We start from the raw sequence: 21210 nt of genomic DNA on the forward strand, positions 1-21210 counted from the left end.
TTTGAGTCCACAGTAACCACAATAAAAAAGACGGCGCCTTGATCGTTCCTTCCTCTCAGCCCGCACGGTTACTAACTCAGGGCAGGCAGAGCGCTCCCAGGAGGGGGTGCTGTTGCGAGCGCAGTCAGGGATCCCCGCGAAAGCCCCCGGAAGTCCTTATTCTCGGTGCGCTGTCTACCTAGGTTGACAAGAACACCTTTTGTTTAAACCTAAATAGTTATCTTACTTTCCTTTACTTGAAAAGGCCCGTTGTCCCTGCGCCCAGAGAGCGGCATCTTGTTAGAACAGGGCCTGAAATGTCGGAAAAAGGGCTACTCTCCTTGGCCCTTTAAAAACCGGTCAGAAACCAAACGGTCCCCACAGCAAATATCGTGTTGTCTTAGCGTTCACTCCGCCCGTGCACGGGACGTGGCGGCCTGTAACTGCGCTGTGAGTCGGGTGGAAGGGAAACGGGGGCGGGCCCCCTGCCACTTGCCGCGGTGGCATCGCGGCACGATTTCGAGACGGCCTGGGACTGGAGAGTCTCTTCCTGCAAGTCGGTGCCGTCCCAGCCCCTTCCCGCCCGTGGAAACCCGTCCCTCGACCTGGCGGTGACCACACCAGCCACTTCCACGGAGAAAGAGCAGAGAAGCGCGCGGCCTCGTGTGACCGAAAGCGCACGGTATAGACCTGTTAGGATCGTCCTCAAATCTCACCTGCTTCCTGGTGTTCTTTGCCCTCACACAGGGGAATTTTTCGGAGAAATTGATTTTCTTTCCTCCTCCTCCCAAACCTGTCTTCGACGCCACCCTTGGCTGGCCTGAGGCTGCGTGTGCCCCCAGTCCCCAGGAAGCAGGCTCCCCTGGCTCACGTTTTCCCGGGTGGCTGGCTCCCCGCCCCCACCCCCACATTGTCAGAACTGTTGGAATTGCCAGGACCGTGGGAACAGGCGCCTGTGCGGACGGTCCGCTCCCACACGCTCCGCGGAGGCCAAGTCGCGTCTTGGGCTTGGCTGCCCTGGTTCCCTTGGGGGGTTTCCTGGTCCCGCGCCAGCCTTGTGTCCGATTCGGCTCAAGTCAGCGTCTCCCCAGGCTCTGCCGAGATCAAGCCTGGCTCTCCAGTGAGCAGCCGTCCCGTTCTCCCGTGAACAAGCTGCGTCACTCCGAGGGTGACTGCGGTTGAGGGGGAGGGACCCCCTCCAGCCGGCTGTCAGGCCGTGTCCCCCTCGGCCGCCACTCACCAAGCATGGTGGCTCTCCACGGCGCCTCGGCGGCCTTGGGGCGATTTGTTGAGAACTTGAGTCCAGTGAGCCGTCTGCAGGTAGCATAAAATTTGTCCATCGTTAACCCTAATTTGGGACTTTGTCAACAGGGAAAGAGAAATTTTTATTCATATTAATCTGGACCTCAGAATATGGCTTGTTGAGGGATAATTTCTGAATAAGGTATAGGCCTGGTTTGGTGTAATTGTAAGAAAGTGAAAGGAAATACTGAAATTATTTTATCAAACACCTGGAGGAACAAATCAATCAATAGCGTAGTCTCATTAGCTGACAAACCGTTAGGCTGTTACCTATTCAAAGAGAAGCGGTCGGAGCCGCCTTCCCAGGCGTCAGACGACCACGGGCGAGCTTGGTAAACAGACTCCCCGCAGAGCGTGGCACGTGACTGCCGTCCCGCTGAGGGAATACTGGCCCCAGGCTTGAGGCGGCTGTGTTAACGTCTAACATTCTGAATAATGCCGCTCCCTCCAAGTGTTGCAGGTAAGGGCAGGTGGGAAAGGTTACCTGGAGCGACTTTCTCGTGAAAAGCCTCAGTGTGAATGTCTACGTTAAGCGAAGCTACTTTGATTACGGTTTCTAAAGATCTTCATTGACAGACTCTTCCTTGCCTCCAGCAACGCGTGGAGACTCGGGGCGAGGGAAGCGTCCCCGGGAAATTGGCGTCTCTCGCGTGCAGGGAGCGCAGGGATACGGGGCACATGCGGGTGGTCTTCGTATGCGCGTCTCCGGGGCCTCCCCAGTGCCGCGCGCGGCAGTGGGGGCGACGTGGGCGACAATTTCATTGTCCCCCCAGCTATATCCTGCGGGCACCCGGGCGTCCCAGCCAACGCTGTCGTCACGGGGGAGGCGTTCACCTACGGGGCGGTGGTGCAGTACTCCTGCAAGGGCGCCCGGGCCCTCCTGGGCAACAGCACCCGCGTGTGCCAAGAGGACAGTCACTGGAGCGGAGCCCTGCCCCACTGCACAGGTGAGCGAGGGGCGCGCAGGCGGGCGAGGGGCCGGGCAGGCGGGCGAGGGGCGCGCGGGCGGGCGAGGGGCCGGGCAGGCGGGCGAGGGGCCGGGCAGGTGAGTGAGGATCGTGCAGGTGAGCGATGGTCGTGCGGGTGCGTGAGGCCTGCGCAGGTGTCTGACGACCCAACCGGGCCATTATTTGAAATACCGCGTAAGGGTATAATTACTTTAAAATTATTAATAGTTCAGCTTCGGTCAACTATGCCTTTAATATTTATCATCGCCTTTTTTAACGAGTTCCAACGCCCTACTTTACTTTATGTGTTGTCGCCGCTCCCCCACGCCCTCTCCGACCTCCGCCCCAGCCCCACGATCACCACACGCCGTCCGCCTGCTCTCTGTGCACGTCCGATCTAGCCCATCGTCCTCATCCTCACTGTCGAGCGCCTGCACGTCCCCTTTTACCCGCGGGAGGGCCGGAGTTCCCCCGTCGCCCCGGCCGGGACGCAGGCTGGCTCGGGCTCCCTTCGTCCCTGTCCGCTCCTTGTTCCTCTTCTGTGTTCCCTCTGAACCCTTCCACGTCTCCCCCATTTCTGTCACTGCTAATCACCTTCACCTTCCTTGAATAAAGGAATCTCCTTAATTTTCCGTGAATGTTTCTCAGACAAACGTCCCTGGAAATGAATGTGCAGGGACCAGCGCTCTGGGTGTAGTGCAGGAGAATCCAGTCCCTCTCCGACTGACTTCTGAGTCCCCGCCACAGCCGACCCCGACGGCCCTTCCCTGTTTGCACGGCAGCTCCGTGGGCAAGCCCCCCACCCCCCATGCGCCCTCGCCCCTCGGGCCCCGACACTCCCCGCAACCGCGTTTCAACAGAACTAATGTCTTAGCGACACAAGGACAGTTTCCTCAGGTCTCCCGCTTCCGTGCTACAGTAACACCTCGCTCACGAGGCCACCGCAGTGCCGTGCGACCGGAACTGTGCTCCGTGCGCGCTCCGGTGGCTTTCCTGTCGGGACACTCCCAGCTCTGGCCTGACCACGTCTGACTGCACTGGGTGCTGCCTTGTGTGTTTCTGGCCCACAGGAAACAGCCCCGGGTTCTGCGGTGACCCAGGCACCCCGGCGCACGGGTCTCGGCTTGGCGATGAGTTTAAGACCAAGAGCCTCCTGCGCTTCTCCTGCGAGGTGGGCTACCTGCTGCGGGGCTCCGCGGAGCGCACCTGCCTACCCAACGGGTCCTGGTCGGGGCTGCAGCCTGTGTGTGAAGGTGAGCCGATCCGCACCCGAGAGGCGGCCTTAGCGTGAAACCGTGCGACTCGCTCCAAAGTGCCCGGCGACCTTGGCCGGAAGCCTTAGAAGTTTAGACTGTTCGCACAGTGAGGCTGTTTTCCCCCAAAATGTATCAGAAAACCATAAAGAAGCAGGACGGATAGGTGGAGATACCTAGTCGTTCCGAGACCACGCGATGCCAGTCCGTGCCCTTTGAGAGCTGGCGGCCGGAGCAGGTTCCTGGTCGCCTGCTGAGGGCAGACCTGGGGGATTTCGTGACACATCGCGGTCACTGCTGAGGGCAGCCGCGTGAGGGACCGCGAACCGGAGCGCGGAGCCCCCGGAGGGACTTCTGGGGCAGGCGCAGGCCTCGGTGGGCGCTCCGTGTGCCGAGCCCTGTGCCGCGGGAGGCGGGCGTGACTTCCTACATCACGTTCCGGAGGGAACGTATTTTGCTGTTACCTGGGGAGGCACAGCGGGAGCGGTGGGACACCCAGTGACGAGCGAAACGCCACAGTCACGCCACAGACGCCGGGTCACGCATGGGCCTGGCCACCTGAGCACAGCGGGCGGGGGCGGGGCTTTGCCTGGCGTCCAGGGAGTACCTGGTTTGGACGCGGACCCTTCGGGCTCTCAGAGTCAGAGATCTGCCTGCCTGCAAGCCTCCCTCCCTTCGGGGTGCGGGGGTCACACCCATTACAGGACTCTCTCTATGCGGATGAAATATTTGCGACATAAATGGATCGACTGGAATAAGCCCCCACAATATGCATACGCGGAGCGTAAATCGAGTTTTAACTTCACTTTTTCTACCCTTCTATGCCGTCTCTCCTTGCACCTGTGTTTTCTTTTATTACATGTTCTGTAGAGAATTAGAAAATAACACATATGTGCGTAACCTAACTTGATTGTATGTAATCTAACTATAGTATCTACGTAACGTGAAAGCCTCTACGTAGAAAACGGTGGCGTATGGCGTAAAGTAAAACAGGTTAGGCCCCCCGGTGGGGCCGCGCCACCTCAGTCTGGGACCGCCCAGCCGCCAGCCACAGCGACCCTGTCGTGCCGCTGCCTTGGCGCCCTGCACAGGGGTCCCTCTCCCTGTGTGCCCTGTCTCTGCCCCACAGCCGTGTCCTGCGGAAACCCCGGCACGCCCGCCCACGGCACAATCGTCAGCAGCGACGGCATCCTGTTCTCCAGCTCGGTCGTCTACGCCTGCTGGGAGGGCCACCGGACCACGGGGCTGACCACCCGCCACTGCACGGCCAACGGGACCTGGACGGGCACTGCGCCCGACTGCACAGGTCAGGGGGTGCCGCCTGCCAGCGGCGGGGCGGGGAAAAGCTCGTGCCTCTCGTCAAGCGCGGCGTTGCCTTTGGAATACTTAGGGAGGATGCGCCGGCGTCGGGTAGCTCGACGCTGGCCATTGGACGCTTCCCGATTCCCGTCCTCCGCTCTCTGGCTCCAGTGGCCGGCACTGCTTCCCGTGGCCGGCGGGCCGCATACTGTGGCGCTGACGCCCAAAACGGCCAGGTCGGTCCTCTCCGTCGACCCCTGTCTGCAGGGAAGCGCGAGAGGTGCCAGGCTGATGGCAGACTCGGTCCCCAGCCCTGGGGTGCAGCCACACCCCCTGCCAGTCAGGGACCGGCGCCTACGGCAGCCAGGCACTGGTGGAATCGAAGTAGCAGATTCCACGCGCTGGTCGACGGCAGACCTGTCCGGCGACCGCGTTGCTCCAGCAATTCACAATGACTCGCTTTACCTAGAACTTGAGGGGAGTCACTTGACCAGAAGGCACGTGATTTGTTCCGTGACAATTTTGCATTCCTCTGCTTCTCTTTGTTTGCCCACGTTCAGTTGTCAGCTGTGGCGATCCAGGGACCCCAGCCAACGGCATCCAGTTTGGGACAGACTTCACCTTCAACAAGACCGTGAGCTACCGGTGCAACCCCGGCTACATCATGGAGCCCGCAGCGGCGGCCACGCTCCGCTGCACCGCGGACGGCACGTGGGACCACAGCAAGCCCGTCTGCAAAGGTCGGTGCCGCTGCACGCCGGTGCCCCTCACCCGCAGACACCGTTCCCCAGTCGCCTCTAGTTTCATTCCGCAGCGTCTGTCGGCCCTTCTACGCGCTAGAATTCTTGTCGACTCACTTGCAAATGTTAAATTCTCCATTTTCTTTCATTTTTATTTTTGGCAAGACAATCAGAAAACATTTCTCATACGGAAGTGTGTGTGCCCTTCTATGGAGAAGCAAAGCAGCACGTTGGCTGGTGCTGTAATCGAACTGGTTTCACCAGGACAGACCGGTGCCCGGCACTGCTTGGTGCAGTTTCGAGTTTGATGAGCTTTTAATTATTCTTACCCCAGTGCTCAGCCCCGATGAGGGATTCAGGGCGCACACAGCATTCAGTGCCATTCATTGGCCCATCAGCCCTGAGACCCAACAAGAAGCACTAAGTAGACAAGCAAAACTAGAACAAGTGACAAGTAGAAGCTCGCTTCTTCCCCCAGCGATCGGCTCAGAAAGCACCGGCTGAGGGCCAGGCAGCGGCGAAGGGGAAGGGCGGGAGGACAGGGCCCTGCACGGCACCCCCGCTCTGGGGCCCGGGAGAGTCGCAGATCTTTTTAAACCGGAGGTGGAAATATTTCGACCCAGGGCCTCCCTGTACCAGACAGCCCCGCCCCCCCCACCTTATGAATAAAACAAAATGCAAAGCTTTTACCCACTGATGTAGTTCACCTTGCGGGAGAGATTTTAAATTCAAAATGACTCATTCCTACTCTGCCTGAACAAAGATAAGCATCAAATAACACTTTCCAAACCAGGGTCCCCGGGCTAATGGACGGAGATGCTCTCATTAAGCGGGAACCGGGGCTGACCAACGAACTGGGGCGCAGCAGCGCCGGCCTCCCAGACGCCGGCGGAGGGATTCTGGGAGTGGCCGGGGGGGAAGGCGAGGGAGAAAGATGGGAGGAAACTTAGAGAAACAGCAGGCTGCCTTTGGAAAGGGGGCTGGCAGGCGAGCGTTTGGCTCCCTGAAAGAGGCGGCCCCTCCACAGAAAGAGACATGATTGTGTGGCGCGTGAAAAGTTGCGGCAGTGATCCCCGCGGATCACTCAGGGCCGGACTGGCGCCCCGACCTTGAGAGGCACCAGGAAGGTTGGTGGCACGTCGATGGCACAGTGGGCGTTTGATTTGTGATGGCTTGCATTCCAAGAAGAGTTGCGCGTGGTTTCCTTAAGGCTTTAGTCTCACTTCTCCAGACACCAGCGCTGGCCCACCGAGAGCCTTAGCTGGCGGTCAGGACCGCAGAGAAGGGGTTGGAGGAGTCAAAGGCCAAAGGGCAGCCCCCGCACCGCCAGGCCTGGGTTTCGAGCCCCGCATTTGTTTCTCCTGGTGGGCACGCTAACCGGCCGTGGTCAGGCAGTAAGTCTCCTGGCAGACACGGGGGTGCGAGCCGGAGCCGGGCTGGAAAGACGGGCTGGTCACGCGGCAACCGCGGCGCGAGGGGCGCCGCGGCGACGCTTTGTGGGGCCGGGGTGCCGACCGGAGGTTCCCGGCAGAGACGGAGGCGGTACGCAGAGGGTCCCGGCTCGGACAGTCGGCTTTTCCAGGGAGGGCAGGGCAGGCTGCAGCCACCGCAGCTGCGGCCGGAGCGGGGGATGGGGACGAGGGCGGGGCCGTGCCCCTCTGGGCCGGAGGGCGCCTGCCGGCTTTGCGATGCACCGGCCCGGGGGGCGGCGGGGTGCAGGCGGGGTGGGCCTCAGAGCCGTCCCTGGGCCGGCACAGGGGTGTGCTGCCTCCCCCTGAGGAGACCAGGAGCGGAGGGCACCCCGGGGGGCCTGGGGTCCGGGCCCAGGCAGCCTCGGGGGGCGCGGTGCCGGTGGCCTGGCGCAGGCAGAGCTCGCCGGGGGCCGGGCCACGATGGGCACCCCACCGTGGTGGGCTTCCTCCCCGCCCGACGGGAGCGCGTTTACTGCCCCCGAGGGTCTGAGGGTCCCGGCGTCTGCAGTCCTGTCTCCTGTCGGCCATCGGCCCCGCGGCAGCTGCTCCCCCCAGGCACCAAAGAGCTGCGCTGAGGCCCCCAAGGCTGCGCCGGGAGGGTCCGGGCCGAGCAAGCGCACGGATGGCAGTTGTTAATAAAGGCTCTGCTCCCGGGGACTTTATCTAATAGTCCTTTAGGCTTCTTTCTTTATAATGTCCCTCACACGAATAGTTAGCCACAGGGCCACCCAGGCCCTTGGGCCGAGGGCCCCCGAGCGCCCCCCCGGCCGCCCCACGCCCCGAGCGTCTCAGCCTGACGGCTGCCGTGCGGAAGGCGGGTGCGGGGACACGGTCCGGGACACCTGCGTTTGCCATGCGGCCCCACGTGAAGCACACACCGGGCTGGGCTGCCAGACGGCCGCGAAACACTGGCAAGTGGCCTCTTGCGGCATCTTCTTTGACCATTCAAGTGTCTGTTTTAATTATTCAGCAAATGGATTGATGGTCTCTCTCTTTGGAAATTGTGTATGATCTTTACACAAAGAAAAAATACAGATAGCAGAGCAACACGGACCAACTGTGTATATAAATAACCAGCTTGTACTCAAGTCACGTGACCAAGCCCCACTCGCACTTTCCTTGGCAGCCGTCCTGGAAAGACAGGTTGAGTGAAAGTCCTTCTTGCTCTCTTGGCCTTGTGTGCACTGAGCATGTCACGTCCGATTCTGCTTCCCTCTCCAGGGTGTTGTGCTTTGCTTTTCTGTCCTTGATTTAAATCAACAATTTTCAACTGATGCAGCGCAAGAATTTTTAGAACAGGCAATACCTAGTCAGGGGCACCAACCTCTTTTCCCTTAGATTGTCCAAAAAAAAAGAAAGAAAGAAAGAAAGAAAGAAAGAAAGAAAGAAAGGAAAAAAGGAGAGACAGCTGCCAGCACAACAATAGCCGTCCAGTATGAATGAATCAAAATTATACCTGGGTTGGTTTTTCTTTTTGGTCTCATTGGCAAAAACTATACTTTTCGGTGTGCCTCAGAATTTTAGTAATTAGTTTGCGTTTGCCATGAGATGGGAAGGTCAAAGATCACTGGCCTAGATAGTAAAGAAACATCGCATGGCTGCCGTCCCCGATGACCCTCTTTAGGAAGCCGCAGTGTAGCTGTCACGAGCAGCTCGGGTGGGAAGGCCGGGCCCGCGCGCACAGCGCAGCCGTGGCGGGAGGCCCACACCGCCTGACCCCGTGTGTTCTTTGCGAGCAGCGGTCCTGTGCCCTGCGCCACCCCGCGTCCAGCACGCGGACGTGGAGGGAGCCGACGTCCACTGGGGCGCTAGCGTCAGCTACCGCTGCGCCGCCGGCTACCAGCTGTCCCAGCCGGCCATCCTGTCCTGCGAGGGCCGCGGCGTGTGGAAGGGGGAGACGCCCCAGTGCCTGCGTAAGTGCCCCGCACGCCTGCTCCCCGGGCACCTCCGCCTCGGGAGCCCCCGAGGTCACGTGGGAGGGAAGAGCCAGCCCTGGGTCACTTCTGGCCGGGCCACCACGGTGAAATGTCACCTCGGGGCCCCAAGGGCAGGCTCCGCCCCATCGTCCTGAGAGCTGTACCCAAAGGTGCACTGGAACCGAGGGGGAGGCCGGCCGGCTGGCCTAGGGCCCCACCGCGCTGACTCCCCTGTTGTCCCGCCAGCCGTGTTCTGCGGGGACCCGGGCACCCCGGCGGAGGGCCGGCTCAGCGGCCAAAGCTTCACCTACAGGTCGGAAGTCTCCTTCCAGTGCCGGCCGCCCTTCGTCCTGGTGGGCTCTTCGAGCAGGACCTGCCAGGCGGACGGCACGTGGAGCGGCGTGCAGCCTGCCTGCATCGGTAACAACGGGGCGCGGGGAGGAGGGGCTCGGGGGGGGCGCTTCGTGCAGACGCCCAGCTGGCGGGGGCGCAGTGTCCTCGCGGGTGGCTCCTGCGTCGGGGCGAGGTCCCTCCTTCCAACCGTGCATGTGAACATGGGGTTCAAGCTAGAAATCGGCAACTGTAGCCCCAAGCCACTGCTCTCTCGCCTTGGGGTCCCCACCTCCCGTCTGCGTGGTCGGACGCCCGCACACTCTGGGGGCGCGGCCTCTTCACCAAAGGGGCCGCCGTTGCCATTTCGCGGAACAACCACGGCCAGGAGGACCGACGGGCCCGCCGCCGCCCTGCCGCCCCTAACGCCTGCCCGCCCCTCGGTCCCCACAGAACCAGCTGGGCTGGTGGCAGAGGAGGAAAGAGCCGTGCGGGCACTTACATTCCGATGGCCTTAGAGCAGGGGACGGAATTTGCAGGTCAGACAGACTCTCTGTATGTCCCAGGCCCCTCGTTTGTAGATCAAGCCTCTGCTCAGACAGAAACTCCGCCGGTCAGCAACGTTAGCGACGCAGGCACCAGAGCCGGTCACGGCCGCCGTGGGGCGCAGTCCGCGCGCCCGGCCACTCGTGTCTGCCGCCCTACGGGGCTGGAGCGCGGGCGTCCTGCGGGTCTGTGCCAAACAGCCGGGGATTCCGTCCCGGCGGTTCTCTGAGAAGCCGCGTGTCGTTGGCCTGGAAATGAAGGCGCTGCTGGAGAAAGTAATCCCGGCGAGGCGCCCGGCCTGCCCAGGCTGCGGACAGGCTCTGCGCCGCCCGCTTTGCGCGGCCGCGGCCTGGGGGCTCCCTCTGTCCCAAAGACACGTCTCTCCCCGAATCGCTTGGTGTCTCTTGAAAACAATTTTTTTTAAGTTTCCCTCTAGCAGCGAAAGAGACTCAAATCACAAAGCTCCGTGCCCCTCGATGGCGCAAGTCCTGCATCTTGGGGAAAACGTCACTGTAGTCTAACACAGGCTTCCGTTTTGAGGCGTTACATGTAGCCCCTCAGTTTTGAGGAAAGTGAATTTATGAAAATGGAATAATGCCGAAGGGGGACAGCCACTCGGGGGCTTCTCAGAAAACCAAGGGCCAGCACAGGCGGGTATTGGAGGCAGAGGACCATTAGCCAACCGGCGGCACGTGTCAGGAGGGGACACGCCAGCCAGGGCATGAGGAAGGCAGGTGCGCTCTGGTGCCGAAAACGACACACACAGACTCAGCGCGCGGTAAAGCACGGAGGGGGGCATCCCAAACGGCATCTCGAAGTACGAAACTAACAATTTAATGTCCGGTTCCCATGGACAGCACCTTGCACGTTTGTCAAACCACAGTGTCCTCGATTCTGTAAGACCCTTTAGGAAAAGGCCGGCCTTCCCGCCCCCACAGCCGGCGCTCTGTTTTCGTTTTCCAATCGTGAATTCCAGATCCCGCTCACAACACGTGCCCGGACCCCGGCACCCCGCCCTTCGGGATCCAGAACAGCTCGAGAGGATACGAGGTACCTCGTTCTCACTTCACGGCGTTTTCTGTGAGTGTCACGTGTCCCTGATGCCAGGCGCGTGTTCCCGTTGGCGGGCGCCGCGCCTGACCCCGTCCCGGCGGCCGGAGGCGACAGCCTGCCCCTGCCTCGCCCGTGGGGACTGCCCTGCAGGTTGCGATTGGAAAGCTCGCGAATGTTGCGTTTTTTGTCTGCTGAGCTGGCCTGGCCCTTCTCAAACCAGGGCGAGGCTTCCCCAGTGGCTGCGTGAAGAAGGAGCCCATTTAGAGACCCAGAGTAATGGGCAGATGCTCGAACAGCCCTGGGGGCGGAGAGGGCCCTGCGCTGTGTCTACTCCCCGTGGTCTCCTAGGACTACAGGGGCGAGCAGCACACTCCGCATCACTTTCAAACATTCGCCGGACTTTTTAAATTAAAAGTGCATTAACGTTTCAGGAACCATTAAAGGCATCACTAAAAATGGAAGGTAACGAAGCTTGAAATGCTCCGTTGCAACCTTCTCCAGTGACGGAGGGGCCCAGGGCTGCCTGGTGTCGGGATCCGCTCGCTGCTGTCACCTGAGAAAGGCCCTCTCTCCGGCCGCCCCGCCCCCCACCCAGGACGCCCCCGTTGGGTTTCTGGGCCCCACACGCCGCCTCCCAACAGAGCTCCTTCCCGGGCGAAGGAAACCCCCGCGGGTCCCCGGGTGCCATCGAGCACGTTTTCATCAGGCCTCACGGCCGCCTCAGGCCTCAGGGACGCGCTGCCTGGCATGCGGCGTGCAGGGCCGGGGAGGCCGGGACACGAGAAAATGGTGCGTTCGCCGTTGCTGTCAGCAGCGGCCCACGGCCGCCCGTGGCCAGGACGCCGGACACGGCTGTGCCGCACGGCACACTGCAGTCCGCCTGAGGCTAAGGGGAAGGGGGACGGCCTTCACCCCCCTGTGACAAAGTCACGTGACGCCCACATGAGGGACAGGTTGGACCTCACAGCAAGATTCACCAAGAGCGTAAAGAGACGGCGACGGCCGTGGGAGCAACCTCCCCGCCCCGGAGGCCGGCTCCACGGGGCCTCGGTGTTGCGGGTCCGCCTGATGTTGGTCCCCCTCAGCGCCCCAGGCTGCAGCCGCTCTCACCTGCTCTCCTGTGAGGGGAGCCAACGCGGCTCCGGGCCTCCTCCGGGTCCCCTGGTGCGGGCCAGGCAGCGCAGGTGGCCGGCCCCCTGCTCAGGCAGCCGGGCCCGTAAACCCTGAAACCCCAGGCGGCGGCAGGGCCCCCCGCAGCGGCTGCGCACATCCTGCTCCGAGTGCTCCGCTCCGGGCACCCCGCGTTCCGCCGCTGGGGACGGGGACGGCGAGGGCCCCGCGTCTCCCTCCTGCCGGCCCCCTCCCCGGCGGTGGGTGGCCGGGAGGTCTCCCTGGGCTTGCGGCGGCTTCCAGGGGAGCGGGGGCCACCCCCACCCGCCTTGCACTCGCAGCTCAGTGACTCACGCGAAGTTCAGGCAGATGTGCACTTTTTAATAGAAGTTCCGACCTCGCCGCGAGGGGCCAGCGCTGAGAAGCGGCTGCTTTTTCTGGCCCCCTTCATCCCTGGTCCGTGGAGGAGCCGCCTCCGTGTGTCTGACCCCCAGCCCTTCCCAGAGTCCCACGGGGGTGACGGGGACCGGCCGGGGCGATCCCAGCAGCCAAGGGTCTAAGGGCCCAAGCGAGAGGGCCTCGGAGCCCAGGGCGCGGGGCGCGGGCCCCGACGGAGCCCCGAGGTCTAGGCCAGTGCCTGCAGCGGCTTCACCCAGGCCAGGGGCCCGTGGCCTCCCCGCCCATGACTGTCCCTCGCTCTCTGAAAATGCGTTTACTAACCCCGGGGGTCCCCGGGCCCCCGCAGGCAAATCAGGAGGCAGGCAAACAGCAGGCACAGGAGAACCGCGGAGCGAGCGGGGCCGGGCCGCTGAGAAGCCACTCCCGCGGGACGCTCCAGGGGGGTCGGGGCAGCGCGCAGGGAGGGGAGGACGCGGGCTGGCTCGCGGGGCTCAGCGGGGACGCCTGTCAGGCAGCAGGGAAGAGCGCACGCCTGCAGCCCGCCCCCCGCCGGCGTAGACGGCGTTGTGAAGCAAGCTAAGACGGAGCAGGAGCCGGCCAGGTCCCAGAAGTGCCAACAACAGACATTTGCTAGTAAATGTCTGTTGCTTAAAGTAGGAGTAGCGGGGAGAAATGGAAAAGACAAAAATCATTACAAACTGAAGGTCGGCAAGGCAGAAATGAGAGAAAAAACGGCACTTTCAAAACCCAAGGAAGCCGCCTCCGGGAGACCACAGCTCACGGGACCCGAGGGCCCAGCGACACCCGCGCCGCCTGGGCCGCGGGCACCGCGCAGTCCACCCGTGCCGTCCACCCGCGCCTGTCGGTCCCCACGGTGGGAGGCACCCTGCGCGCCCCTCTGAGCTCCGCCCCCCGTCTCCCTTCCAGGTGGGGAGCACGGTGTTCTTCAGGTGCAGGAAAGGCTACCACGTCCAAGGCTCCACCACGCGCACCTGCCTCGCCAACCTGACCTGGAGCGGGACCCCGGCCGAGTGCATCCGTAAGTGGGGCCCCCTCGGCGCGGCCGCGCCCCGTGCTCCCCGGGGCCGGGCGGTGATGAGGCTCGTTTCGGTCGGTGTGAGTGCTTCTGATCCCCTCAGCCCGGGTTTCCCGAAGTTCGTTTCCCTAGAACCGGCGGCGTCAGCATCTCCTGGGGCCTTGGTGGACAAGGGGCTGCCCAGCCCCCCGCCCACACCCCATGGGTCGGAAACCCCCGGGGCGGAGGGGCGGCGGGGGACAGGGGTCTGGGCCAGGGGTGGTGAGGCCGCGAGGCGCGAGGGACGCCCGCCCTAGCGTCGGTGCCACTACAGCAGATGGCAGTTCAGTAGCCCCGCGGGGAGGGAGCTGCGGCCCTTCCGGCGCCTCCCCGTCCTGGCTGGTGGGGCTGGGGGCGCGGGGAGGGGGAGGCGGGCGCGGTGCGGTCCGAGGATTGTTAGCAGAAACACTCGGACGGGGCCTCAGGAGGTCCGTGTGAACCTGCCGCGCGCACGGCTCCGCAGGGTCAACGCTGGCCTCCCGGCTGAGCCCGAGGCGTCCGGACGCCTGCTGGTGCCGGGTCGGCGGGTCGTTCGATGGATGCTGCCCGCACCCCCCGCCCCCCGCCCCCCGGGAAACGTTAGGGCGGGAGGGCGCTGGCGAAGTTACCTTAACAGCATGTGGGGCAGGCTGTGTGCGTATGCATCAGTGCTCCCAGATGTGCACTTATTCCAAAGCTGCCAACTCTGCCCTAAGGCTCTCCTCCGGTCACCCATGTGGGTGTCACATACACACACACGTGTGTGCACGCCTGTGTGGGCGGCGTGGTTTCCCGGGGTCAGGCCTTCCGTGTGTCGAAGTTGGCTGATGTCCAAAACATTATGAGACTTCACACAGTTCCACTCACAATGTTAACGTTGCAAACTTACTTTCCGGTGGCCTGCCGAGTCCTTGGCTTGAGACGTGTACTGTTATAGAAACTCTATAATGGGAAATTATTTGAGGTCTACAGAGTAAAATCTCATGGATTCCTAAATTATATTGTGAAAGGAAGTAAGAATCTGCAATAGTTCAATTACTGAACACACATCACACTTTTACCAAAAGTAATTATTCATTTAACTCAAGAGCCAACTGGCTAGTTGCCTTGAGGGAAAAACTAGGGCATGTTCCTAAACATGTGCCGGTCTGCGCTGGGTTCGTCTCTAGGACTGGTCTTTTAGGAAATTCAACACGTTATTGATCCTATTGGTATATCAGAATAACCTGTTCATTTCAAAGCTGTGACTTCTAAATTTCTCCGCATAATTAGACGCATTTGTGGAGAGGAAGCTCTATACACATATATACAGGGGTGGGCAAAAGTAGGTTTATAGTTATTCACGTGGAAAATAATACAATAATTATTAAGTAATAATACAAGGAAAGCGCTGCGCTTCGCATACACACAGCTGCAGCCACTTCCGTGCGTGTCCACACGCGCGAGGGCGGAGCGGGGGACGGGCGGGGGGGAGGGACCAAGGCCAGCCCCTCCTGCTGCCGGAAGGCGCGGAGGAGGGCGTCGTACAGGTGCTCATTCGGTTGGGGCTCCAGTCCCCGTTTTAAGATATGAAGTGACTTTGTAGCCGTTCCCAAGCTGTTGCCCTGTTTCTTCATTTTTTCAGTGTTTTTATTGCAGTTCAAGCACAGTCGTCTTCGTCTCCCGCCCCCCCAGTCCCCGCCCCCCCAGCCCCCGCCCCCCAGCCCCCGCTCCGGCTCCGGCCGGGGCCCTTCCCGTGTGTTCGCGACGTCCCTCCCCCTTCTCTTCCCCGGGACCCCTCCCTCCCCTCCCCTCTGGTTCCCGCCGGCCTGTGTTTCCTTCCGCTGTCGCTGGCCCTGCCCTGCTCGCTGGCCTGGCCTGTGGCGTAGGCTCCCCTCGCGGGGGGATCACAGGGGGCTTGTCCGTCACCGCCCGGCTTCGTTCGCTGGGCCGAGCGCCCTCCAGCTCCCTCCGCGGCGGCGTGCGGGGCGGCGGCTGCTTCGCTCCGGCCGCTGCGTGGCGGCCCGCGCCGCACCCCTGCAGACACGGGGCTGAGCCCCGGGCGCCGGGCGCCAGGCCCCTAACGGATGACTGCCGTTGCAGCGCACGCCTGCAGACAGCCCGAGACGCCGGCCCACGCGGACGTGCGCGCCGTCGACCTCCCCACCTTCGGGTACACGCTCGTGTACACCTGCCACCCGGGCTTCTTCCTGGCCGGGGGCTCCGAGCACAGGACGTGCAAGGCCGACATGAAGTGGACCGGGAAGTCGCCCGTCTGCAAAAGTAAGTGGCTGGCGGCCGCGGAGACACGCCCCCTGCGGGGCAGAGAGGAAGCGCCGCCTCCGGAGCCGCGGCGGCCCCGCCCGTCTCTCTGTGCTTCCTGTGTGTGGGCCGTGTGTGCACGTGTGTGCGGTGCGTGTTCGGCGCTGGGGAGGCACGGGCGAAGGAGCCGTGCAGGTGTTACCAGGTGCCAATCACATTTTAACCCAAAGAGAAAAGCCATGTGGTTGCAGAGAGGCAGTGTGACTTTAAAAAATAACACATTTTTAATGTATTTTTTAATGGACAGATCGCCAAGGATTGGTGCACAGTATCTTAAACTGTTATTTTTAAGGCCACACGCTGTTTGGCGGTGCAAGAGGAGTTGACATGTTCTTGACACCGGCTCTACTTTTTAAATTACAAAAGCAGTGGACGTGGAAGTGGTGTGTTCCCCTCACAGACACGCGTGTGTACCCGTGAGCGTAGCCCCTCCGGGCCAGACGCACCGCCCGCGGGCCTCGCAGCCCCCCCCCCCCCCCGAGACTGTCCCCGCTGCGTGCCCGATGCCACCAACAGCTGCGCGTGCGCCTGGTGCAGCCCAGGGCCTCAGGCCCGGCCTCCTGGCGCCTGTTTCCGGCCCGGAGTTAGGAACCCTGGGCACCTCCATTCCCCTCGCCCTCCCCCCATCAGAAATAGAAGTTGAACAGACTAAAAACGATGGTGATAATCCATAGTTGGATAAAAACTAGAGAAGTGAAGAAATGAGTTAAGTTTAATGGGACAGACCCAAGTAAATGCAGTGTTAAGGTGTCAGCTCGTCGGCGTGGGCGGGGGCTTGCAGAGCTCAGGGAAGTCGTGAAATCTTAGTCATTGTGTTACCTCTTAGTCGGGGAGAGCGAATCCTAAGTGGGAGTCAGAAAGTGGACGGAAACCACCCTCCTTTGCAAGGCTCTCTGTGGTCGCCCAGCAGACGGAAACGCGCGGGTTAGGTCCGCGCCGACACGTCGCCAGGAAACGTCCCGCGCAGACGCGGACGGGTCAGGGCCTCTGTGCAGGAGGTGCACCCACTTGGTGCGCTCGCGAAGGCTGGAGAGAGGAAACCTGCTTCGATTTGACGTTTTTTCAAACTGATTCAAAAATGTTTTTGAAAATGATAATTTGTCTTTTTACTTGTAGGTAAAGGAGTGAGAGAAGTTAATGAGACAGTTACTAAAACCCCAGGTTTGTATACCAGAACAGTTACAGATCACAACCAAACGCAGCGACTTGCTCTGTGCAGTGAAACAAATTTTGACGCGCTCGTTTCTGGCCCCACTAGTCCGTGGACAAGTTAGGGTTTCAGTTACGGACAACGCCAAGGCCGCGCAGCCACCGCCTAGTGCTTCCACGGCCCCGGTTTGTCCTGGGGGTGACAGTACCCGGGAGGCACGCCTTCCGCACGACCGCTCACTTGCGTGAAGAGGCGCTGGGCGCGGGGCGGGCGGCCGGGATGCAGGCTGCCGACAGGAAGTGGCGTAGCTGACGGAGAGCCTTATAAAGGGGGTTGCGACCCTTTCCTCTCCCTGGGGGAGCAGAAGGGGGTGAGGCCTTTGACCCTGAGGTGAGCAGCTCCAGCGGGGAGCCCATTTTTCCTACGATTCTTGGGCTCCCGGAGCCCTGTGCCTCCCGAGCTGTGGCCTGGCGCCACTGGCCGTGTGCGGTCCTCGCTGACCGCACGGCCGAGCAAACCGAGAAGGCGCAGTCCCGCCTCCTGCGGAAGCCCTCCTTCACTGCTCCGCCCCAACCGGCACGTCGCATCCGCGGCGTAAATCCAAAGACCATTTGAATAATAACAGTGTTCCCCGAAATATAATTTAAGCCAAGCTTTTCTTTTAACAGAAATAGAAAATCTTTGCAAATACATGAGGCCACTGCCCGAGACGTCCCTCACCCGGGCACTAACCCGGTCTCTTAGTCGAGCCCGCGGAGCGTCGGGGGGCAGGGTGTGCGCAGGGCAGCTGCTACGTCCCTTGACGCAGCAAAATGTCCCACCAGGATGGAAGGAATTTCTGCCGTGTACCCCACAGAGCAGAAAAGCTCCTTTTAGCTGCTGCTGGCAGATAGAACACGGAACGAAGCCAGCGCACCCTGTGCCCGCAGCGTGGCCCCCAGGAAGGACGCGTCGGTGCGGGTGGTGGCGTGTCTGTTCGCTTCTGTTTGCTCGCCTTCTGTTCCAGGTGCCGAAACAGTGCGCCCTGTTTGTCGGGGACTTTGTTTGTTGTTTTTTTTTTTTTGGAAGGCGCATGTGCTGTCGTCGCTGCCCCTCACCTCCCCCTCGTTGAAGGGACGGGCGCGTCACGCCCGGCGCTCTGTCCGCGTGGCCCATCCGAACGCCCGCCCCCTGGGTGTGGCACTGCTGCCACCCGCCAGCGCCCGCCCGATGGCAAGGACCCAGACTGAGGGGCCCTCTCCTCACGGCCACGTGTCAGCACCCAGGCCCACGCGGGCCCCACCCGCACCCCTGCCCAGCGCCCGGGCCTCCCCAAGAGCGCGGTTTGCGAGGGGCTTCTGCTCGCGCGTCCATCGCTCCCCCGAGGACAGGGAGTCGAACGGGGGCAGCCAAGCCGTCCTGATGGTATTTTAAAGGCCACTCGTTTTAGCGAAGGAAGAGAGGCCACGGGGGCCCGGTGAAGGCCGGCGGACGGTAGGCCGTGTCCGGTGTTGGTCCCCAGCGAGCGAGGGCGTGGGACGGCGCCGTTGCTGTCTCCGCGTCATTCCTGTTTAATTTCTTACGCTGTTACCGTCAGGAAGGCGGTCCACCCCGAACGGCCGGGCGCAGGGCGTCCTGTCTGCCTGACTGACTCTCCCGCTGCAAGCGTGTGTCTTGCGGGTCAGCCCGTCCGGGAAGACAGGGAAACGGCCGGCTGGACCGTTCAGACCCGAAGCCGTGCCTGCGGGGGCCATGCCTCTGTGTCCCCGGCACTGGTGGCTCTAAGTGGGTCCGCTCCAAAGTCTACTTAGAGAGGAACAAAATTCTACCTCTCGGGTCAGGCGACACGTTTTCCCCGAAGCCGCCGGCCCTGGCCCCCGTCCCGTCATCCCGCGCAGGCCCCTCCCAGGGAGGCCGACGGGGGCGGCACAGCCCCTGACCCAGCTCACGCGGGTCCCCGGGGGCGCTCGCGGCCAGCGTCGCGAACGGGGCGGCGCTGCAGACACGCGTGCCCGCAGAGGTGGGGAAAAAATAGGCTTAACTTTCAAGTATATAAGCAGGAGAGACGGTCTTAGCAACCTTTGTGAAGTCTCCTGTCCCAGATGAATGTTAATGTTTTCAAAGACTTCGGCCTTTTCTTTCTGACTTCACATACACACACGACACGGGACACCCTTCCTTCTGGCTCTCTTACCAGGGGGCGGGACGTCCTCACAAAGCGAGCCAGAGATGAACCCCGGCCGGCGCGGCTCGGCGGACGGAGCGCCAGCCTGCGAACCAGAGGCCGCCGGTGCGATTCCCAGTCGGGGCTCAGGCCTGGGTTGTGGGCCGGGTCCCCTGTAGGGGGCACGTGAGAGGCAACCACACAGGGATGTGTAAAAAAAAATAGAAAAAAACAGTAAAAGATGAAAGGGTTTAGCTCAATTTATCAAGTAAAGACCCCACAAAACCAAGCAGCGCTGTCTCCGTGAGTGGGCGCGCCCCGCCCCCGCGGGGAGGCACGTCCCCGACCCACGTCCCGGGCCGGTCCTCTGAGCCTCTGTCTTTCGAAGAGAGAGCTGGGCGTTACTGACACGTCAGCAGGGACTCTCTGGGTCCGGTTCTCGTGTTTCTTAGGCCCACGATCACATCTGACCTCACGTTGGGGGTCCCCAGTCCGCACACAACGCTGGTCTAAACAGGCCTGCTTGGCATCTGAACTGTCCCTCCCCCAGGGTGCCAGACAGACAGACGCGTGTTTGCCCATCAGGGGAGCCCGCTCTGGGCCCCTCAACCTTCACACACGCTGCGGGGGCCTGCGATGCGTCGCCCTCACCTCGGCCGCAGTTCCGTGTCTGGTGCCTCCCTGTTGAGAGAGACGCGCGCGTCCCTGCGCGGTGCCGGCTAATGTCCGCCTCTGTCTCCTCCCCTGCAGTCCCGGCCGACGTGTTTTCCGCCCACTCAGTGTGGCAGGGCCATTATGAGTACCTAGGGAAACGGCAGCCGGCCACCCTGACCGTGGACTGCTTCGACGCCACCAGCAGCCAGGTGAACGCCACCTTCCGCGCCGCGCCGCAGGTGGAGCTGACGCTGACAGGTGGGCCCGGGGGCCGGGGGCGGGCGGGGGGGCCGGGCCGCCGGCCGGGGACGTGCGCCCACCGAGCGGGCTCCGCGGCGCTGGCCGCGCCCGTCGGACGGCCACCTCCCCGCCCAGGCCGGGCGGCTGCCTCGTTTTGAGGGTCACACACCAGTACAGAGCAGCGAGCTGATTCGCTCCAGGTTGTGCACGTAACGCGTTAAGTCAAAGACGGGAGACAAGTCCTGGATGCACGTCTCTGAAACGGAGTCTCTGACCGGCGTCTTGTCTTTTTAACCCTAACCCTAACACTAACCTAACCCTAGATAGTCTCTTCTTTTCAATGCGTCTGCTCCCGGTTTTGCTGCATTTGGAAGTTTTTCTGTTTTGCTTGTTTTTTGGTCACCCCACAGTTAATCACATCACAGCAGCGTAGATTTGTGGGCCAAACGTTTCACCCCCACCTGCAGCTCACAGACGGGGGCCGGCGCTTGAGGGGCTCAGTCAGAGGCAGACGCCCCGGCCGCCGGGCGTGGGAGAGTGGACCGTGGCCCACACGGGGCCCTCGGGCGTCCGTGTCAGCCGGCCCGACGCCGGCGTCCGCCCTCCTGTGCGCTCGGCAGGGCGCCCAGCGGCCGGGGCAGCAGAGGTCAGCTCCTGTCAGTTCAGTCAGAGGACGAACTGCCGTGTTTCCGGAAACTCCCGGCGGAATCGCCCCTCGGTCCAGTCTCCGCTGAGCAGAGGCGGCCAGTTCGCTGTCACTGGTTTGCATGCGGTTGCCGCCTGCTGCGGCCAAGCTGCCGTGGCCAACAGGCCCCCCCACCACCCGCGTATGTGCCCGCCGTCGCGTCTCCGGGCGAGAGCGGTAAACACTCACTCCGACTTCGTGGGGAGCTGGGCGGCGGGGCCACTTTGGGCCCAGGATCTTACAGGCCACCCAGTGCACCTGTCACTCTGGTCCCCACGCTGCTCCCGTCGCCTCCGTGGGCGAAGCTCCGCGCTCCGCGCAGCTGCCCGCGGGCCGACGGCTCTGCGTGAGGGTTAGGCTCCCACCCCTGGAAGCGAGTGCGTCATAAATTTAAAAAAGGCTTGACTTCAAGAATGAGCATCATTGAAAGCACATTCCTTTTATTCTTTCTGCGGCACAAACGTGTTGAAATAGTTCACCACAGTGAAGTGGACGATACCCATTCAAGACAGACAAGGACTTTCAGTAAGAGGTGATTTGTAAGGAAAAAGGTGCTGAAGCTAAAATTTTAAAAAGGAATAAATTCCCCTCTCAATGGTGGCGTGACCCCGGGGCCACGGTCCCTGTCGGACGGGCC

General features: G+C 62.0%; 1 protein-coding gene across 1 annotated transcript in view; it reads left to right on the forward strand.

Annotated features, from left to right (window-relative positions):
* Window positions 1-21210, forward strand: part of CSMD1 (CUB and Sushi multiple domains 1) — a 720682-nt gene that overhangs the window by 693188 nt on the left and 6284 nt on the right. The window contains exons 56-66 of the mRNA XM_054565852.1: window positions 2055-2228; window positions 3299-3481; window positions 4611-4787; window positions 5341-5520; window positions 8732-8905; window positions 9155-9328; window positions 10761-10834; window positions 13274-13385; window positions 15483-15662; window positions 16818-16862; window positions 19745-19906. Of these exons, the coding sequence (XP_054421827.1) occupies window positions 2055-2228; window positions 3299-3481; window positions 4611-4787; window positions 5341-5520; window positions 8732-8905; window positions 9155-9328; window positions 10761-10834; window positions 13274-13385; window positions 15483-15662; window positions 16818-16862; window positions 19745-19906 (1635 nt within the window). The remainder of the gene's footprint in view (window positions 1-2054; window positions 2229-3298; window positions 3482-4610; window positions 4788-5340; window positions 5521-8731; window positions 8906-9154; window positions 9329-10760; window positions 10835-13273; window positions 13386-15482; window positions 15663-16817; window positions 16863-19744; window positions 19907-21210) is intronic.

The sequence above is a fragment of the Pteronotus mesoamericanus genome, unplaced genomic scaffold (assembly GCF_021234165.1).
Source record: "Pteronotus mesoamericanus isolate MK-2021 breed Mesoamerican mustached bat unplaced genomic scaffold, CSHL_Meso_final contig_169, whole genome shotgun sequence".
In the NCBI taxonomy this organism is placed as follows: domain Eukaryota; kingdom Metazoa; phylum Chordata; class Mammalia; order Chiroptera; family Mormoopidae; genus Pteronotus; species Pteronotus mesoamericanus.